The sequence below is a fragment of the Aythya fuligula genome, chromosome 8, assembly GCF_009819795.1.
Source record: "Aythya fuligula isolate bAytFul2 chromosome 8, bAytFul2.pri, whole genome shotgun sequence".
Lineage (NCBI taxonomy): Eukaryota > Metazoa > Chordata > Aves > Anseriformes > Anatidae > Aythya > Aythya fuligula.
The window spans coordinates 17152735-17174944 of NC_045566.1; the positions used below are offsets into that span (position 1 = coordinate 17152735).

At 40.4% G+C, this 22210-nt stretch overlaps 1 protein-coding gene across 1 annotated transcript in view; it reads left to right on the forward strand.

Annotated features, from left to right (window-relative positions):
• Nucleotides 1–22210, forward strand: part of HMCN1 (hemicentin 1) — a 194130-nt gene that overhangs the window by 24544 nt on the left and 147376 nt on the right. Inside the window, exons 2-4 of the mRNA XM_032192128.1 lie at nucleotides 3475–3545; nucleotides 7506–7664; nucleotides 8019–8141. Of these exons, the coding sequence (XP_032048019.1) occupies nucleotides 3475–3545; nucleotides 7506–7664; nucleotides 8019–8141 (353 nt within the window). The remainder of the gene's footprint in view (nucleotides 1–3474; nucleotides 3546–7505; nucleotides 7665–8018; nucleotides 8142–22210) is intronic.

Genomic DNA, 22210 nt, shown 5'->3' on the forward strand with positions numbered 1-22210 from the left:
TTCCCTGGTACTGAGGTCAAACTGACAGGCCTGTAGTTTCCTGGGTCTGCCCTCCGGCCCTTCTTGTAGATGGGTGTCATGTTTGCTAGCCACCAGTTGACTGGGACCTCCCCCGATCACCAGGACTGCTGATAAATGATGGACAGTGGCTTGGCCAGCTCCTCTGCCAGTTCTCTCAGTACCCTTGGCTGGATCCCATCCGGCCCCATCGACTTGTGCACATCCAAGTGCCGTAGCAGGTCACCAACCAGTTCTTCATGGATAGTGAGTGGATCTTGATGTCCCTCTTAACAGCTGGTGCTGGGAGGCTCGTTTGCGGTCTTGCTCTGGGGCTCTGTTGTTTATATTGCTGCTGTTCGTCCCTCAGAGGAGTCCAGCATCTCTCCAGGAATGAAGTAGCCCATTCACTCGTGCCTGGGGTCTTGCTTGCCCCCACTGCAGAGCTGCTCGGGGATATCTGTGCTCTGTCCAGCTCTCAAGAGCGTCTCGGGTCTTTCCTGACAAAGCTCCTTGCTTGACATTGCCTAGCCCGGGTTCCCTTCCTGACCTCCTGTCCTGAGGTCCCGTTCTGAGCTCGGAGCTAGGTGCCATCCCAAAGATCTGCTCTTTGCTGAGAGCAGACCAGAGGGCAGCCAGTGCCTTGCAGTGATCCTGCGGCATGCTGACTAGGGCCCCGCTTGGCGTCTGCACGCTGCTGGAGTGAGCACTGGCTGCCTGTGGAGCAAGAGGCAACATTCTCCTCCCATCTAAGCTGGATGGGCTGTTTTAACTTAGCTGAAGTAACGTTACTTTTCAGATCTTTATTTTATAGGGAAAGAAAGCCTTTCCAAAGGATTTACTGCTCTAGAATTGAAAAATGTAATCCCTAGACTGCTGGGGCATAATGGAGCTTGTGGTTTTACTACATGTATAAAACCCACTCAATTCTGTGCTTCAGAACAATGGCTGGCAGGGGACAGATGCTAAGCAAAACACTTCAGAGATAGCTTTAGTACAGGCATATGCCTGTAATGTGGTACCAGGCTGAGTAGCAGCAGGAGGAGCTTGTGTGAAGGGGTGTAGCTGATTAACTGTTATGGGGCCGAGCAAATTCGGGGTACTGAACTATCACAGTCGCGGATTCACCAGCAACATAGCATGCCCTCACTCTAGTCGTGTTCAAGGAGAACTATCATGGCTAGGAACAATGCAGTGAAGAGCACTTTATTACAGCTGCAGCTACAGAGGTTCTTTGGATTGCCAGCAATAAATTCACTGTCTACAAAAGCAGGCTGGCATGCATGAAATACACAGGTACATAGTCTGGCTATTAACATTTTAAAAGGCACAAAGACTCTATATAGATTTCTAAGTTTCTGCAGAAACGCCTGGTATAACCAAGTGTTCAAATCTTACCCCATCGTGTCCCAGTGTGGGGGAAGAGAGGCTCAGCCCATCAAATTATCCCAGAAGTCACAACAATGTCTTTCCCAACATCTCCTCTCTCTTATAAGCCAGCTTATATTGTTCTCTATCTTTTAGGTGGAGCTTGAGTGACTCTAGTCGCATATATCTTGCTTATGATTGGTAAAAAGTTTTCTCGCTTTCATTTAAAGGTACAGGCTCCGAGACATTCAGAGCGTATGCGCAGTGAGGGGTGGTCTCATCTGGAGGCGGGTGGCTTTTGGGATGGAGGTGTGTTTTGGTATTATAATGATATTATAATGAGCAAAATTCACGAGAGCACAGCATCTTGTAAAAACCATGACAGGCCGTTGTCTCAGGGTAGCAAATGTGCAGCCTACCAATCCCAGTGTGCACAAGAACAATTGATGCCCCTTCTTGTCACAGAGCCTAGCCGCGGTGTCTCCACTCCTCTCTGCGCTCCATGCTGTTCCTTAGTCAGCACACTAGGTGCCCCCAGTGGTGGTGACATCTAAGGTTGGAGGCCTAGGGAATGCTTAGGTAGTGCAGCTACACTGCACCCTGTAAGCTTCTTCAGTGCTTTACATTTTCTTTAAAATGTGAATACTCGTTTAATTTTCCTAGTCACTTTAGGCAATTACTTCAGAGCTCTGTGCATGAGTCCTTGGAACGGCTCTTCTGGTGGTAGCGTAGCATTTTGACTTGGGTAATAAGTAACACTCACAGAGAAATAGCTCAAATCAAAGCCATACAACAAACCCTCAAGACACTTTAATATTCTAGGAGAGCTTTTCTGTGATCTAATGAGTGACTTTTAACCAAATTTAAAGCCTACATTCAGCTAAGGCATGCATAAATACAACCCCTCAAGCAAACTCAAGTGTGATTGTAGTCGACTTTAAGGATGGCTGTTGTTGAAACTCCAGTGAAATAAAACTTTGGGCTGTTCCAAAAAGACAAATGTCTAGATTACATGGATGATAAGTACATGTTAATGTTTATAGAGCTTGGAAAGCACTGCATGGTCTGCTGAGGCAGCACTTCTATGCAAGCTGCAGCTGAATTAAATTGGCACCATGGCAGTCTCATGCTTTTCTTTCATCCTGACTGCGTAATCGTATCCCACTTTGTGTGCTGGTACTCAGCTGATCTCTTTATGAGGTGGCTTGGGGGCACTAAGCTAGTGGAAATCAATTTTTGTCTCTTGCTGATGTGCTTACTTATTTGTGCTTGGCTCAGTGCCGTGAACCAGCTTGCTGAGCTAGATGAGTACCCTGCCCTGTCTCTGTGCTGGGAGCAGCAGGAATGCGGGCCTGGGGCAGGCAGTGCACGGAGTGTGGGGGTGCCAAGTTAGATTGAGGTAAACTGTCCGGAAATAGCAGCCTCAGGAAAACAGCTGCCTAGAATCACATTTGATACCAATTAGGAAGGCAATTGTTGAGCAGCAGAGGGAGGCTAGTGGTGCAGCTAGTGTGCTTGTGGAGCTCTCGACATGTGCTGCTGTTCTGTGCTGACCTGGCTGGCATCATTTGGATGGTGCCATGCCATTGCTCAGCATACAATGACATGGCAAACACCATGAGTAAAGCTGATGCTTCCAGAGTTCTTAATGGCAACTGCTGCTGGGTAGTTTTTTCAGGTAGCCTCTCCTTCATGATTTTCAGAAAGAGTTGTATAGATAAAATACACGATTTTCTGGTGCTGCCACCTTTGTTTTGTGGGTTTTTGTTCCCTTGTGTTTCCTGAGAGCAGTGAAATGATGGGTCAAAAATAAATGTATGTGAGAGAAACAACACAGCACATCATATGTACCTATAAATCCTTACGACACTTACAAGTCAGCAATGCTGGAATGATGGTAGCATTACTAGGTTTGGAATTACAGATTGCAGTGTGGGATATATCTTTCTCAAGTCCTCCTTTCTGCTGTTAAATATTCTTTCTTTTCTTATTATCAAATTTTATCAAATTGAAAAACCATTAACTCTTCAGCTGAAATTCTTTTGATAGCTTTCTGTCTTCTTCATGTTATGTTTTCCTTTTTTTTATTATTTTTATTTTTTATCCCAGAAATTGGTCCAGTGACGATAACCACAGATCCCAAGAAATTTCAGTTTGAACTCAGGGAGCTTTATGTTCAGGTGAGTAACATGTTTGTTCTCTGTGTGGTTTTAGCACCAGGCCCTGTTCCCTCCTTCTAATCCTTCCTCTCTTGTTAGTGTTTCTGCTGTAATGCTTCATCTGGAGGTAGGCTGTCAATCTCGGTCATTTTACCTGCACTAATTATCATCTGCCTGTTCTCTGGTCTTTTTAATTTATGATTACAATTTACTTTGTGATTACTGGAAGTTATTTCCTTAGTTCCAGTTAGCGAACTAATTCATGTGCAGGACTCTTAAGACCCATCAAATGTGACATATGCGCTTCCTCTGCTGCCCTGTGTTAACCAGCACCTCCTGATTCAAAAGCAACAACAGGTTTGTTTAGGTTTTCTGGTCTTATTCAAGCTCCAAGCTCTGTGAATTGCTTCCCCAGCCACGCTTTGGAGATGAGCAGTTTTTTTGTTGTTGTTGTTTGTTTGTTTGTTTGTTTGTTTTTTGAGCCAGTATACCAGTATGTTTCCCTTGGTGGAATCAGGTGCTGGAAGGAAAGAGAGGTATGGGAGTGGAGTTACCTTTACTGAAAGATCCTACTCTCTTACCTTCTTCAATCAAGCAAAATGCATCTGTTTCGGGAAGAGCCTTGCCTGAGTTAGTAGTGCTTGACATACTTCTGACTTGAAGAACAGTGTTTTAGAAATGGGCATATGGTTTAATCCCTGTAATAAAAGGTTGTTTGGAAGTCAATGGTGCTAGTTGGGGTAGAGTGAGAGAATGAGTAGATTAAAATTTGGCAGAAAGGTTGAAATTCTGATAAAACAGTAGTAAATTTATAAGGAGAGAGAAAATGCCAGTTGTTGTTGTGCTTTTCCCTTTTGTAGGGAAATTAAAAATCCTTCTAGTGTTTATTTTTTGTTTTTGTAATAGCTATTCTGGAAAATAACTGTAACTGTTTTGAAAAAGCGTATGAATTAGATGAAGCTTTTGGGAATTTAAAACTCTTAATTTGCTAGCAAGTTGTTTAAAAGTCACTGTCTAATGAATGTAAGATTTCTGTCTTTAATCTTGGTTGATTGCATATTTCATAATTTGAAGATGTGCCCATTCCACTGATTTAAGGCATTAACTGATTTACTATTTTTCTTTACATTGATGAAGGACCAAAGTAAAAATTAAATAAGTGGTTAGGTCAGGACTGATAGGATATCTTGCAGTAGTTCTCCCAGAAAATATGAACATTTCCATGAAGTCCATTATGGGTATTTTTCCTAGAGAGGTGGTAAAAAGATGCAAGAATGAATAACATGCAGGAAGGGAAAATTCTGAGATAGATGCATTTCGAAAAAGACTGTAGAACAGATTTTAGTGAACAAGGCTAAAATTAAGGTGAAGTTAAATTATTTTAGTCTTATGTATATATAAAACAAGCCAGTCTTCCTAGCACATTTCTATCTGTGAAACTTGCCCTCCCCAGTTATCAGGACAAACCCAGCTCTTACTTTCCAACAAAATCTATCTGGGTGCAGAACAATTCGAGTGTTTGGATGTGACATTGGAAATAGGCTTGGAAATTATGTTGGCACTTGACAACAGTAAAGATCAGTGAAATGTATACAGACTAAAGAAAGTATGTCCTGTTCTTTTTATGTTTAAATTGATGAAGAAAGTACCCCTTTGACACTAGGTAAGCTGTTAGTATTTTGCACATGTTTTATCTGTCATTAACAGATAAACAGATGTGTGAATCGTTCTTAGGGGCAGCATGACAATAACTTGTACTTGCATTCTTAGTGTCACTTCTTTTTTAAGAGGGAACCAGATTTTTTTTTGTGTATCCTCATACTAAATAGAGTTTTTAATTTTTTTTTTTTTTTTACGAATTTTTACAGTTTTTATTTCTTATTTGCATAAGCAATATAATGAAATATTGTCCATATAAAGTCTTTTAAAGCATAGGGAGTGCTGCATGATCCCCTGGTACAGATGCCTATAAAGTTGCGTGAGCGGTTATGAAAAGGCCTTATTTGGGTGTTCCTGAAAATAAAAATGACAAATTACTTACCAAAATCAGTTGTCTTTAAGAGTTTTTTATAACACCTTTCAAATTAGATACTAAAGTTATCTTTTTATAAGTGAACACAATGCTATTTAAATAACTAGTTATATCAATATTAAATTCAGACCCAAGAAAGGGAATAATACAGATGAGCTGAGCTAACAACCCAAATATCTGTGTGCATGTCCAAATTGAGAGGAAAATAAAACTTTCTGAGCTGTAGTTGTCACCCCTGTTCTTTTCCAGAAAACTTCACAAGGCAATTGTAATCATATTTAATTGGAATTTGGAAAGAAAAGCAGGAAATGTTGAAAGGAAAACTGTTGGTAATAAAACTGATATATTTTTGTTTACTAGTTCTGCCTAGCTGCCTTTTGAGTAAACTTCTCTTCTACATTATAAAAATGACATGTTCGTGCTTATTGTCAGAACAACCATTTAGCTTGATGGTAACAGTAATCTAGTAGACCAAAAGTGGGATAGAGAGTTTACAGCCACCTTCTCAGTACCTGAGAAATTAGATATTATCTTGATTTTTGCCTACAAATTAAAGCTTAACGCAGGATAGTCTTTTGCTGAAGATGACATTTGCTTTGCAAGAGGAGGAAGAAAATCATTTGGGTGAAAAATCCTGTGCTTTGTCCCATAGGATTGTATAAGCATTGCCTAAATGAAGGTCTCCAAAAACATTTTTAGCACATCAGAATTATCTCCTGACTTTCAGGCATTCTGGAGTTTGCCACTTGTTTCTCCCATTAAAGTAAGGCTACTTTTAGAAAGGACCAAAATACAAAAACGAAAAATGACCAAGTACCTATTCTTTAACATAAATGAGAAGTTTGGAGATATTTTGTTTCTAAATCAGGTCAGAGATACTGATAGATTAAAAATTGTTACTGATGTGAACATTTTGTTGGGGTCAGCTGAAATTCTTAAAGTCTGGGGAGTGTGGGAGGCAGATTTTTCTTTTTATCCCCCTCCCCTGCCATGTGAACTTTTAATCTCAAAGCATAATTTCTGATTGCATCTGAAGAACTAAAAACTGACGTAACAATTGTTATCTTTTTTTCTTCTTCCTTCCCAGCCTATGAAGTTTTGTGTGTAAAATGTGTGAAGTCATGATGATTATAGAAACACAAGAATGACTTCTGTATTTAATTTTGAAAGCGAGAGATCTGTTGCTGTGTGCAGGGCTGGGTTTTATAGTTTGTGTTCAGCTGTTTGGAAAGTTCTGTCTTCCATAAGTCAAGTTAACTTTTACGTAAGTGAAAGTGAACTTCTATTTAAATAGTATTTTTCTCTAACTCTTGATTCCTGAAAGGGTCAATTTCTCTTCCCATAAAGTTAAATACAGTCATACTTGGAAGTGTATTGTTTAAATCCATGGTCTGAAAAATCTCCAGCTGTGCAGCTGTCTACGCAGCAGTGCAGGTCACGAGGAACATCACCTGCTGAGCACTGGCACTGCCCGCCCCACAGTGTCTAGGTCAAGTTCCTGCTGTCCTGGTACTGGAGTGTCCTCCTGGAGAGCAGCGCTGCTGGGCTGAGGTCACTTCGCATCTGCGCCTCTAACTGTGACCTCCCGGGGCTGCTGCGCACTACTGGAGCCATTAACTTGCCAGTCAGTAAGGGAGCGTGTGAGTATAGGAAATGGAGCTGTCGCAGGAACTGGGTGCTCCCAGAAGAGATAAGAGACACCAGCCATTTTCAGTGCTAACTGCAATTTCCTCCTTTGACTTTATTTTCCCTAAGGAATTATTGTCATTGCTGCTTGCCTGTGAGTTTGTGACTACACTCTGCAGAAACTGTACAGTGCTTTGGAAAAAAAAAAAGTGAATAAATTATTAGAAGCTGAGAAAGTATCTGCCTTGAATGTTTGAAAAGAAAGATATTTTTTTTAGTATGTTCTTTATCTTAGAATTTCTTTTTCTTCTAATTGTGAACAGGGTGGTGGAGACTGTCCAGAGATGAGCATTGGGGCAATTAAGATCGCTCTAGAAATTTCTCTTCCTGGTTCTTTCATCTATGTATTTACTGATGCACGATCCAAAGATTATAGACTTGCACATGAAGTACTTCAGCTCATTCAACAGAAACAATCACAGGTACAGAGGGGATTTACATTCTGAGCTGGTATATGGTCAGCATTCCAGTTATGTGGATGTCCTTATATTGTTCTGAAATGAGTGTTCGGTGAAGTCTGAGTGTTGATAGAAGAGTGTGACTTATAAAGTTATTCTTGTTTGTTTCTTTCTGCGTTGTTGTTTTCATCAGCAATGAATACAGTATGTCTGTCCTTATATGCAAAGTAATATGAACCCTTGCTGAGCAATACAGTTCTTTTCTTGTCAGGCCTATGTACTAACTGTAAAATGTTTTCCTACAAAAGCTTTCACTATGTCCAATGTGACTTGGATTTGATTTTTCTTTTTTGTTTGTTTGTTTTGTTTTAAATACAGGTAGTATTTGTGCTAACTGGAGACTGTGATGACAGGGATCATATTGGTTACAAAGTCTATGAAGAAATTGCCTCAACAAGCTCTGGTCAAGTTTTTCACTTGGACAAAAAGCAAGTTAATGAGGTAAATTTGCCCAAATTCTGCTATATAGAACAAGGCAGGGGTTTATTCTCTAAGTCTTTAAATGACCTGATTGTGGGCTAGTGTGATTGAGGAGAAAATCTAAATGTTCTCAAATTTGTATATAGATTTTGTTCTATCTTTCCATCTGCTATATCAGGATTCAATTCTATTAATTTTATTTATATTAGGGAAGTCTGAACTACTATATGTCTTTGTTGGAAAGCTTCCAGGAGGAAAGCCTTTAATATAAAGGGACAGTTCTGTGCTTTGTGAGTGTCAAATCAGTGGCTTTACTCCTCTCTGAATGCAAGTACAATATCAGCTTTAAATGAACACTTTGTTAGCAAGCAAAGGATGACTAATAAGCCAGGATATAAGGTTATGGACAGGTAAGCTAGCAGGCTTCCATTGTTCACAAAGCAACTGTGATAATTTTTAATTGAGGTTGTTTTTTCAACAGTTTTGATGCTTTTGCTGTCAAATGGTAGTTTTGAGTCATGGTGAAATGCTTTGTTGTAATTGTTGACTCACAGCCCTGAACGAATATTTTCTTTGAAAATTCCAGTGATTCTTAGACATAAATGAAATTTCAGTAGTGCATGAGAAAATAATTTGGAGAGAGATGAAATCACACCTTAGTTATTTGGGGAGCTGCAGTTGTTTATACATGTTGTAAATGTTTCCTTTTGACTTCTTTGTATAGGCCATAACTGGATGAGGTTTTTAAATAAAACTTTAGTTTCAGTTTGTTCCTTTTCTTTTTCTTTCTAAAACTTTGACGGTGACAAATGTTGAACATGCATTGCAGCTCTCTTCTGCTGTTGGTTAGTGAGATTGATATTCTTACCGGGAATGTAATAAGGTACTGGCAATAATGTGAAAGTGATCTAAAGGAAGAACTTCCCCGAAGGGTTTATCCTCCCAGAATTAGGTTAAAAGTTAGAGGAAAAGAAATTGGCAGTTAGGACTATGCAGTTTCTGATCTGCGTTTTGCATTTTTTTTGTGTAAGAAGGGTAAAACTTCTGTCTGTGAGACTCCATAAAATCCATTTATACTGAAATAGTCATAATACTGCCAATGGGAAATACTCTTTGTCAGGTCTGCAGATTGAGGATAAAGTATTTTTGTTTTGTTTTGCTTCTGGTTTTGGGAGGTAAGTGAGCAGAAGTGACTTGTATGTATTAGGCAGTACCATATTGTTAAGAAGAGCTGACATACACTGTTCTGTTGGCTGTCTGCTTCTGCTTTCTGAACTTAGCACTTTTCCATCTCCAAGAATACTAGCTTCTGTTTGAACTGTTGGTCTGTCTGTGAATTTTGAGTAAGGTTTCAAGCCGGGAGTTTCAGTAGCCATTTCTACCTCTTTCCTGCTTTATCTCAGCATTTTCTTTGGGCAAAGAATGGGGCTTCTCATCTCTGGGGTAGACAACCCATAGCCTGTACAAGAGCCAGAGGGTGATACAGACAAGTGATTATATCATTAGGTGCTATTCTTGCAGGTTGTGGTTGTGTTTTTTTGGGGTGGGGGTGTGGTGGTGGTGGCGGAAGAATGCATTGCATTATATAATTACACCTCCTTTCAGTGATCATAGGTTGCAAATGGTCCCCTTGGTAAAACTCTACAATACTTTTGGAAGTCCTACATGGTAACACGGTAACTGCTGAACAAATTGCATTTTAAAAGAAAACAAAAACAAAAAGCCACAACACCTTAGTGAGCTTACATACAGCTACTCCTGGGATAGGGGACTGTGAAAATGAGCTTACCAAAAGTCTACAGTCTCAAATAAAACCTTTGCTGCAGATTTTGGTTCTGGATCAGAAATACTATTTTTCGAGGAACATATGCCCTACTGTGCGGATGCAAATGAATAGGAGTTGTAGTAGTAATCTGCATTAGCTGTTAATGGTATATATTTCAGATTCATCAGACACAGATCTCTCTCTCCTTTTTATCTGAGTAGTCAATGATGTGTGAAGAATGAAGTTTATAAATGTTAAAGCACAGTCACTCTTTTGGGCCTAGAGATGACTAATGCTGAATTGTAGACCAGGAAAGAACCAAGACTGTGAATACCCTGCCAAACCGATGTCTTGTTTTCTTCAACATTTTTGAGTATTCTACCCCCACCCCCCCAAATAAACAAAGCTATTTTTAGTGTATAAAGTTTCAAACCATTGCTCTCATCCTTGCCCTTTGTGCTTTAAGTTCAGAATGAACAGAATTAAGCAATATTATAACTAGCTACAAGGAAACACAACAAAACAGTACTTGATACTTTTCCAATGCTTGTGTTGTCAAGAGGACTAAGAAAGCTTTTTGCCTTTCTTCCACCTCTGCAAAAAAGATTATTATGATAATGCTACAGTTAACTTGGTCACAATTATTGTCAGTTGGCCAAGTTGCGTTGGCTTCAGGCCAGAAAAGTGTGAAATAAGAGAGCTAAGTGGAGCTATTCATGTATTTGCTGAATGAAGATCTTCAAAACATGATATTCTTCTCCTACTGGTAGAAGAAATTGGAAAGGTTTATGTGCATGGATAAATAAGAATATTCTCAATGTCCAAAATACAAGTTGTGGTTTTGTTACCTAAACCTCCTTCTAGATTTCTTGTAGGTTTGGGTTAGGTCTACCATCATCTGCAGAGGTAACTCTGTCCAAGAAAGAAAACATTACAGGTTTCAAATAGTATGAGTCCAACTAAGTTTTTACCATATTTGGTAAAACCTGATGGGTTATATGGTTCCAGGTCTGTCAGAGCATAAAAGTATTTCATGATTCTTAAAAGGGAAAGATTTACTGTTCAAATTTTGGTTTTGAAGTTCTACTTTTATTAACGATTTGTGAATGTGATTGCACTTAACTACAAATTCATTAAGCAGTCTTCAGTTTGAAGTTTTCCAGCTGGTCCCTAGTCTTCAGAGATTTATCTCAGTGAGTCAATTTGAAAGTGAAGTTTCTTCTAGATGAAAGAACCATAGCTTTCTTGTTTTTGCCTCTGTCTTAGGAAGGTGGTTATGCTTGTCTTATCAAAGCATTTAAGTTCAGATCTTGAAAGGTGTTTCAGTAGTCTAAGGTTTCCTTGGCTGCAGTAATGTTCCATGGCTGCAAATTAAGGTCAGAGCCTACAAAATCAGTAATTGCTCCAAATTAAATGCATTGAGTATCCTCATTAAACAAGGGTTAGACTCTCCCTCTACAACAGATTGCATATTGTATACCCACATCCAATTTTATTAGTATCTTCCCAGAAAATACTAAATTTGACATGAGCTGAAGTTATGTTTCACCCCACTTACAGAACTCTGTTATGAGGGGAATAAGTAAGTAAATTTCTGGAAATGACTGATGCCAAAGGTTTGTACTGATGCCACAACTGGCAGTAAGATGAACAGTGACAATTAGCAGAATGTGAATTTGGTACGGCTTAAAAATTGTGGAGAATGAGTCATCAGTGGTTTAGATCATGCCTCCAGGTTGTTTTGATTTGTTTGTGGTAAACACGAGTCATTACTGGGTCTGATGAGTATGTGCAGTCGGTATGGCTAAAGCCAGGAGTTCACAGGAATGTGAGCTAGCAGAGTTCTTTATTTCTTTTAGTGTTGAAACACTTGCTTGATTTTTTTCTTACCTTACTGTTACCTGAGTTCTAAATATTCTGCTCCTACCTGCTATAAGAAGGGAAAATTTTCCTGGGCTGCTTAAAAATACAGCTTTCCTAATGATTTTTAAAATAAGTAGAAGTGGATGTTTCATATACAGGCTTTAGAACATTGATGGGAGGAGAACTGAAAGTGACTGTGAAGGTGGCTAGAGACATTGTATTGACTTTGGTGTAGAAGAGGGTGTTACTGAGTGACTGGAGAGGGGAATGGGACTATATTTAAAAATAAAAATAAAAAGGTTGGAATTCAAGTGGGTGAACATAAGCGATGATGTGAGTGAGAGGAGCTAAGAAGGGAGCTGAGGACAGAGATTGGACAAGCAGTAACAGAACATGTTAAAAGAAGTGGTACAAAAGGATTCATGTTTGCAGGCAGAAGGTGAATGTCTGTAGGTTCACACGGATCTGGCATGGAGCCCAGTATTCTTCACAGTAATTAATTCTTTGCTCCAAACAGAAGTCTCAAACCTGCTGGAAAGCATCCTACTTCTCTTGGCTGCTAGTCCTCACTGAGGACTAGCTACTCTGAGTTACACCTACATGGCCTGGGTCAGTATTAAAGGTCTGCAGCGCGGATGAACACCAGGTGTATGTTTAGATGTCGCTGCATGAGGAAATCATTTTAAGTTTTGTTTAATTTTGCTAAAAATGTAAAAGGCCCCTCCAGCGTTTTACAAGAATAACAGGAAGGCCATGAAGTCAAAGCACAAAACTGCAGCATATTGTTAATGTCACTTGCTTAGCCCTGTTTCTTATTGCCTTCTTGCTCCCTCCTTCCTTCCCTAGCAGTCAGCGTGCATTATCACAGAAAAAGGGATTGGTTTCATGGCTGAGACAGCTGAATGCTGCCTGGGCGAGTATGCTTCTACTCTGGAGACATGGATTGTACAGTAAATGCCAAGCAAGAGAAGTAGTTACAGCTGTTCTTTCTCTGGTTTATGTGGAACTTGGATTCTCTGGAAGAAATACTCTGATCATGTATCTAAGAGCTGTCACAAAGCAACTGTAAAGAGGATGTTTTAAAGATAGTTGAAAGCAGGCAGACTTAATTCCCATGTATTCCTAATTTTGAAGTGCTTGAGATTCAGTACTAACACATTTCTTTCAGTAATGTTTTTTGGTCTATATAATGTATACTTTTATGTACAACCTAGGACATATTTTCATAGTGTAATTTTCACATGCAGTTTCTTGGTCATATTTTTCTAGAACAGAATTACTAGAATATTTTCTCTTTGGATGAAAGTAAGAGCCTACATATAGTTAAGCAATGAAACAGTTAACTTCAAATCCTGTTGCTTTGACTGTTTGAGAAATATTCTTGAGACTAAGAATAAACAAATGAGAATAGAGACCATTCTCCATATATTTTCCAGGTTTCAGTATGCATTCCAAGAAATGACCTGACAGCAGGGCAGGTTGCAAGAGCAAATTCTCTGGAGAAGTGTTATAAATTTCTGTGTTTGCCCTTCCCCCTCTAATAATACTAATCGAGTCAGATTTTGGCAGAACAACAAAAGTTGCAGTTGTTTTGGGGGCTTTCTGTAAGCGTCCCAAAGGAAAAAAAGCTACTTCAAAACCAGTGTTACAGCAGTATTGCAAACCTTGTTGGAATGACAGGGTTGGGAAATGCATCTCTCAGAACTGCCTGTTGAACTTTGGGGGGGAAAAAAGTTAACTTCACAAACAAATTATTGCCAGACTAAAGACAGCTGGGTCATTCTCTTGGCTTCCATTTTCACTTTTGAACTTGAAAAATTCTCAAAAACATTTGCTTAAAAACTGAGGTTAGGTTCTGCTCTGAATTTAAGCTACTCACAGTAGCTTCCAGTTCTGATGTATATTTGTGTTAAAAACAAAGGTGATTTTGCGCTTTTTTTTTTTCTTTTTTTTTTTTTCTGTAATGTCAGTTGCACAACAAAAATGCATCATCCCAGGGAAAAGTTACTTTAAGGGCAAATTCTACCATAAGAGAATTGAAATAGCTTCATGGCCATCAGCCAGCCTGCATACAATTCATAAAGTGGAATTTTAGCTAATGTTTACTGTAGTATCAGAGTACTTCCTAAGCGTTGCTGTATCTTTTTCCATAACAGTTCTGAGAGATACAAAGGTATTCCTCTTCTTCTGGTAAAAGAGTACCAAAGGAATTAAGGTGGTGTGGCTAATGTAACAGCTTGGCAGTTACACAAAGTAACTACACAAACTAAAATTAAAGGAATGAAGACAGAACCCATGACAACTTAGTGAATATAAAATATAGAGAAGGAACTAGAGGGTCTAAAGATTATACTTTATGTATATTTGTATAAGGTAATACGCTTCCATGTGCCTAATATCAGACTACATTAGCATAATATGTGGTTGAGAGCCCATGCCTGATGCTTACTGTTTGTTGGATTTTCCTGAAACTCTCAAGCCAACACTACTTTCCTGTGTATTCACAATAGGTTGAAATGTGCATGGCTGCTCTTCAGAAACACTGTTCGTTTTGGTGACGCTACTGATTTTTGTTTCATAGACTTGGAAAGTGGAAGATACAAACTTTTTTTTTTTTTTTTTATGATTTCATTTTATTTATTTTAAATGCTACGAATGTCAGAAGCTATAAAAGTAGGAGGTACTACTTTTAAAATCCTGGCAGTGATTTGTGTATTCATGTCCTCATCTGACTGCCTAGCTGTTAGAGTGAAAGAAGAAAGACCAAACTCCCATTAATGGTAACCTGGGTAGAGTTCAATCCCTAAACCATTACCACCTTGGGAAAATCCATGCTGAGTGGTCCCTGGCACCTTCTACTTTGTGTGCCCAGAAAGATGATGAAGGGATTGAGTTAGAGTCGTAATACTAGTAGGCAAGCAGAACCAGAAGGTAAACGTTATTGTTCTGTCAGATACTCAATGGAAATCTAGTATCCTTGAAATTCATGTAACATATCTGAGATGAAACTATCTGAGATGAAACCAGTCTTTTTAATTTTGTATCCATTCCAGCTGGGTAAATTATCAAACTATAGCAGAATAGTTCTCAGGGTATCTGGAAAACTCTTACATAGTGGAAGATGGTTTTTGTTTAAAACAGAAAGCAAATTGGTAAAGATTTACAGTTTGAGCTAAATCTCTGTTCTGGACTTGGACTGGACCTTGGTAAACGTTCAAGTATTTTTACGTCCTCAAAATTTATTTTTATGCGTGAAACTATCTAGTTATAGTAGAGACTCCTTGGCTACTTGCTGAGGCGATAAGCTCTGGGGCAGATGCGGGGATTGGACAGGCAGGGCTAATTTTTCTGTCACTGAGCCCACTTGAGGGAGCCGCCAGGACCTGACAGCCCTCACGAGGGAGGTGAACGAGGTGAGAACGAGGCGTAGGCGGAGCCAGCAGCGCCCCCTCCCCGGCCATTCAAAAGCTGTCCCTCGGGAGCATGGGTGAACAGGGCGTGGTGCGTCAGAAGGGAATGGTGTGACAGTTCCCGCAGGCAGGGCAGAGCGTTCCCCCCCTGCGGCCCATACGAACACCTCCTCTAACGGCGGTCTACCGCTAGCTCAGCTGCAATGGTGTACACCAGGCACAGTGTGCTCTCTAGGAAGTCTGTTCACACCCAGACCAAAACTGCCCGCTCAAAACTGCAGCAGTTCAGGTTTCCGGGTGCAGGGAGTGCCTGAGCCTGTTGCTACCACTTGCGGGGAGGAAAGAGACTGTGTGTGTGAGGTGCGAGCAGGTGGACGACCTGGTCCACCTGCACCATTACAGCTGACAATAGTTGCGAAATCGTCAGCGCTTGTTCTTGTGGGGGACTTCAACTTCCCAGACATATCCTGGAAGCACAACACAGCCCAGAGAAAGCAGTCTAGGAGGTTTCTGGAGAGTGTGGAAGATAGCTTCCTGATGCAGCTGGTTATTGAGCCTACCAGGGGAGGTGCCCTGCTAGACCTTCTCTTCACAAACAGAGAAGGACTGGTGGAGGATGTGGTGGTTGGAAACTGTCTTGGGCAGAGTGAACATGAAATGGTAGAGTTCTCCATTCTCGGAGAAGCCAGGAAGGGGACCAGTAAAACTGCTGTATTGGACTTCCGGAGGGACGACTTTGAACTGTTCAGGACACTGGTTGGTAGAGTCCCTTGAGAGGTGGTTGTGAAGGGCAGAGGAGTCCAGGAAGGCTGGGCGCTCTTCAAGAAGGAAATCTTAATGGCTCAGGAGCAGTCTGTCCCCACGTGCCCAAAGATGAGCTGGTGAGGAAGACTGGCCTGGCTGAACAGAGAGTTGTGGCTTGAGCTTAGGAGGAAAAAGAGGGTTTACAATCTTTGGAAAAGAGGGCAGGCCACTCGGGAGGACTATAAGGATGTTGTGAGGCAGTGCAGGGACAAAATTAGAAAGGCCAAAGCTCATCTGGAGCTCAATCTGGCAACTGCCCTCAAAGACAACAAAAAATGTTTTTTACAAATATATTAATGCAGAACAGAGGATTAAGGAGAATCTCCGGCCTTTACTGGATGCAGGGGGGAACTTAGTTACAAAAGATGAGGAAAAGGCGGAGGTGCTTAATGCCTTCTTTGCCTCAGTCTCTAGCAGCAAAACCAGTTGCTCTCTGGATACCTAGTACCCTGAACTGGTGGAAGGGGATGGGGAGCAGAATGTGACCCTCACTATCCATGAGGAAATGTCTGGCAACCTGCTACAGCACTTGGATGTACGCAAGTTGATGGGGCCAGATGGGATCAACCCGAGGATACCGAGAGAACTGGCAGAGGAGCTGGCCAAGCCGCTTACTTTCATTTATCAAAAGTCCTGGCTATCGGGGGTTTGCTAGCCCCTTGTCGACTGGCGGCTAGCAAATGTGACACCCATCTACAAGAAGGGCTGGAGGGCAGACTCGGGAAACTGTAGGCCTGTCAGTTTGACCTCAGTGCCAGGGAAACTCATGGAGCAGATTATCTTGAGTGTCATCACGCAGCACTTGCAGGGCAAGCAGGCGATCAGGCCCAGCCAGCATGGGTTTATGAAAGGCAGGTCCTGCTTGACAAACCTGATCTCCTTCTATGACAAAGTGATGCGCTTGGTGGATGAGGGAAAGGCCGTGGTTGTGGTCTACCTTGACTTCAGCAAGGCTTTTGACACTGTTTCCCACAGCATTCTCCTCAAGAAACTGTCTGCTCTTGGCTTGGACTGGCATATGCTTCATTGGGTTAAAAACTGGCTGGGTAGCCGGGCCCTAAGAGTCGTGGTGAATGGAGCCAAATCCAGCTGGAAGCCGGTCCCCAGGGGACCGGCGTTCTAGTGGCGTTCCCCAGGGCTCGGTACTGGGGCTAGTCCTCTTTAATATCTTTATCGATGATATGGATGAGGGCATCAAGTGCACCCGCAGTAAGTTCACAGATGACACCAAGTTAGGTGCGTGTGTCAATCTGCTTGAGGGTAGGAAGGCTCTGCAGGAGGATCTGGATAGGCTTGACTGATGAGCTGGGGCCAACTGTATGAAGTTAAACAAGGCCAAGTACCGGGTCCTGCATCTGGGGCGCAATAACCCCAAGCAGAGCTACAGGCTGGGAGATGAGTGGTTGGAGAGCTGCCTGTCGGAGAAGGACCTGGGAGTATTGGTGGATAGTCAGCTGAATATGAGCCAGCAGTGTGCTCAGGTGGCCAAGAAGGCCAATGGCATCCTGGCTTGCATAAGAAGCAGTGTGGCCAGCAGGTCTAGATTGTCCCCCTGTATTCGGCTCTGGTGAGGCCGCACCTCGAGTACTGTGTTCAGTTTTGGGCCCCTCGCTACAAGAAGGACATGGAGGTGCTTGAGTGGGTCCAGAGAAGGGCAACGAAGCTGGTGAGGGGTCTGGAGAACAAGTCCTACGAGGAGCGGCTGAGGGAGCTGGGCTTGTTCAGCCTGGAGAAAAGGTGGCTCAGGGGCGACCTTATCGCTCTTTATAAGCACATTAAAGGAGGCTGTAGAAAGGTGGCAGTTGGTCTATTCTCCCATGTGCCTGGTGTCAGGATCAGAGGAAATGGGCTAAAGTTGCGCCGGGGTGTTTTAGGTTGGATATTGGCAAGAACTTCTTTACTGAGAGGGTTGTGAGGCATTGGAACAGGCTGCCCAGGGAAGTGGTGGAGTCACCATCCCTGGAGGTCTTTAAAAGATGTTTAGATGCTGAACTTAGCAATATAGTTTAGTGGAGGACTTTTTAGTGTTAGGTCAGAGTTTGGACTCGATGATCTTGAGGTCTCTTCCAACCTAGACAATTCTGTGATTCCAAAAGTTAACATGTACTCATCCATCCAGTTGAAGATCCCCTTAATTTGAACTCAGCTGACTTAAATTGATCTAAAAATACAACTATTTTTATTTTTATTTTTATTTTTATTTTTATTTTTATTTTTATTTTTATTTTTATTTTTATTTTTATTTTTATTTTTATTTTTATTTTTATTTTTATTTTTATTTTTATTTTTATTTTTATTTTTATTTTTATTTTTTATTTTTTTCTCTGAAGCTCTCATTTTAAATCTTTCTGAAAGCAAAGAGATATTAAAAATGTATTTTTGGGGTGGCTTTCAGTGTGTTTTACTGTTTAAAAAAATAAGTGTTTTATGATCACATTTATGTGCTAACTTAAACCTTGCAATGGATTAGGTGGACATTAGGTGGACATGGATTAATGAACATTCTTAATTGTAAAGTGAGAGTTGAAGAGGGGAGAAGGGTAGAGATGGAGAAAAAGTCATTTTCCATTGTCGTGGAAAGAGAACATAGCTAATTCTGTGTTGAGATTTTCTGAAAGATTTGGTCATACTCATTTTGGTCATCTGCTGTTAGATCAATGCTATTTTTATTGTGTGCTGGTGGCGGTATGTTCAAAATGTTCTGTGTCAGACATGTCGTCTCTCTCTCACTTCGTTAGATAAAGTTTATTACCAAACTTTTCCAGATGTACTGAGAAATGACATAAACAATCACATTCAGCATACAACTGTGGAAATCAATCAAATCATTGTGATTTACAACTTCTGAAATGTGTTGTCTTGGAAATATGTATAAACTTATTTCTGTTTTTATGCAGACATCCAGGATCATATAGTAGTTCAATCATATGAACTTTGACAAAGCATTGCAGAAACTAGCCTGTGGACCTGCATTTTTGCATTACTAATGGACTCAGACAGATAGGCCCTTCAGATTAGACTTCTGATCTAGTTTGATTGTGTATGAATGAACTATTTACTGGGTCTTATCAAGGATGCTCAACTCCCATTTCTGGTAAGATGCATCATTCAGTTTCCAAAATCAGCATGGCTTAATGCAGTGAGCACTATGCTGGATTGTCTTAACAGGAAAGCCAAAAACTAAAGAATCGGTTCCCTTCCACAGCCAAAAATAGTTGATACCTGGTCTTTGCAGAACATGCCCAAGAGGTGCTCTCTGACTGTTGTTTGAAGAAGAATGGCTCAGAAGAAGCTGAAACAGAACCATTTTAATGCTAGATATGTTTTTTATCCAAAGACCAGCAGCTTTTCTTAGAATAACCAGAGTAGCATCACAGTTACAAGTATACTAGCTTTTTCAGCAATGGACATGCGCAGAGCTGGGCTGATGGGTAGGTTCTTCTCTGTGTTATTTGAATTGGTGTTGGTATTTTGTGGCAGAACGTTGTCTGAATTGACTTGATGGTTAACTGAAATTGCTTTTTTGTCAGATAGCAAAAGGGGAGTAGAAGAGGATTGGATTCATTTCACTGTGTTTACTGAAAACACCTTTTCTAATTTGAAAGTGTTCTTTATTCTTCTAATACTTTTATAGGCTACAAGGCCTCATATAATTTACCTTTGGAAAAAAATGTGAGCTTTTGAAATGATTTCCATGGCTCAGCACACCTCTCTGTCAAAAAGGATATCTGGGGCTCATAGAAATATTTGTTTTGATTAGGTTTTTGTTTTGAAATAAATGGTTGCATGCTGCTGATAAATTTCCCACTGGAGAACCTTCCCACTTGCCCCCCATAATTTTACAAGCTGTAACATAGTACTATAGTGGCTTGAAGCGAGCTGTGCTGTATAAAAGTGAGATCTTTTCTAAAGGTAATTAATAGGATGTAGTAGTCTAAGAGAAATAATGGGAGGGGAAAAAAAACACAGGCTCTTTGTTTTAAATCTGGATGGATATGTCTTTCAGTAAATTCTTTTGTTGAAGCTCTTTGCTATGGAATTTTGGTGACTGCACTTTAAGGCGTCCCCCTCTTTGGGTTGTTTTAAATCCAGATCCTTCAAAAATCTGTTTTTCAGCATGACTGCAGCAATAGCTAAGTCAAAGGCCAGCAAAGTGCTTTGGGATCACTGGGATCATATGTGTTCTCCATTAGTAATTTTGTCTTTGTAATCCCAACAAACTTACATGTAAATCACTTATTCGGTGCAGAAATGGTTTAGACCAATCTTGGCCAGGTATCTTGTGTTGGTTTATAATGCGGAGAGATGGTTTGTCAAGCTTTAGTAGTGTTTCCTGATTGACCTAGGTAGAATTGTGTGTTCTTTCCATCTGCTTTTTAATACAGGTGGCTATGTCTGTAAAAGAAAAAAAAAAGTTTCAATTAATACAACTAAAAATTAATTATGATTAATTAATAATACAAAAAAGTTGGTTGGTTGTGTTTTTTGGGAGATGGGGGTGGGGGCAAGGAGAGGAAGGGAAGGGAGAATTGCTGACAAAAGGCATTTCAGGGTTCGTCCCAGCGAGTAAGATTGTTGCAAAGCAGCCTGTTGGGAAAGCCTTGTAGTTATTGCTGTGCTGCGCTAGGAAGAAATCAAATTCTAGTTTATTTTTATTGTGAAATAATGATTTTATTAGAAAACAGAACAAGTTGCAGAGAATCATCTCACAAGGTTAGTGAATGGGAGTGAGCTAAGTGCTGATGGTTCGGACCTTCCAATTCTTTACAAATGTGAGAACTAAGCGAAGGACCTGGTCTAAGTCAATGGGTGGGTTGCCATCTTAACCCTGTCACTTGCTGCAGTTCCTGCTCAGGCTAAGACCTATCAAGTTGGTGGTCAGGATTGGGGATTAGGCAGCGATCATGAGGAGGAGCGTAAAAAAATGCATTCTGGGGAACTAAAATTGTTACCTAACTTTGTTTAAATTAATACCTTGTGAATCAGACTTTTTTTTTTTTCTTCTCTATCATATAAATGTTGCAGTCTTGTTTGAGAAATTTTTCAAGAATATAACATTAATCCTTCTGAGTTTTGAAAGAATTTTGTGTATAAATAACAGTGTGCCTTACTTATTGGTAAAACTTCTACAAGGATGCAGAAGTTTACCTTGTGACCTGATTTATTTTGCTTAATATGAAACACATTTAAGCTAGACTGGAAAATTCCTTTCTTCTGAAAATTCATGTAGGTTAATTAAATTTTACAATTTGTTTAAAAACTTTCCTGTGAAGGTAAGATCCTGGAATTAACTAGAATCCTTTCCATATACCTGCCACAAACAAGTGGCACAGTCATCTCAGTGTGTAATGTAAGTAGAGCAGATTGAAATCACTTTGGGAAGCATTTTTGGAGCCAAACATATAATTTTTAAAAGTAAAATGTAAGGTTAGCTGGATCTTTTTGAAGCCTTGTTGTTTCTGTTTCGGCATTCAACAGCTCATCTAAAGTAAACAGTTGCTGAATAGCTGATATCACTAGCTGTTACAGAAATGATCTTTCTCCCTTGGGTACTGTTACTTCAGAGGCTTTGAGTAGCATAGTTGATTTTACTCTCATTTTTGTATGTTCTTTTTAAAGTACACTTAAGTTCCTTGCTAACGCAGACCCTTGTGTGGAGTATACACAGCGCTGTTGTTACATGGCCAATGCTGTTTCGCTTCGCGTTGCACTGGGAGCATTCAGCATGTCTCAGGTGAGGCATCCCTGGTAGTATGGGGATAATAATTTATGAAAACATGCCTCCACCACTTCACATGTTTTTTGGATGATGACCTTTATTTAAAATTCTTTTACATATGCACAAAGATGCAAAGGTTCCTGGGCATTTGTAGTATAAACTGTATGAACAAATACACTGCTGAGAGCCCTCCATTGCTGGTACATGACACATCCAGGTTAGCTTATTGTTCGGTTCAAAATCTTGTGCAGTCACCGTTGTGCTGCAGGGCTGTTTCTCCCTTTCTTTTCCTCAGCACTGTGCAGCATTCTCCCTTCCAAAGGAGGCCTTCACAAAGGCGCCGCCATCTTGGCTGGCGGGCCTGCTGTGGAACCAGCTTTCCTCACAGAGAGGTTAGGTGATGATGTACATCTGTTTTGAATTTTTAGTTGATAATTGTTGATTAAAAACAGTATAGTTAAAGATTAAAATTCTGTAAAGCACAAATTCAGTTTTAGTCACAGAACTTTATTTTCCACAGCATTGTTCT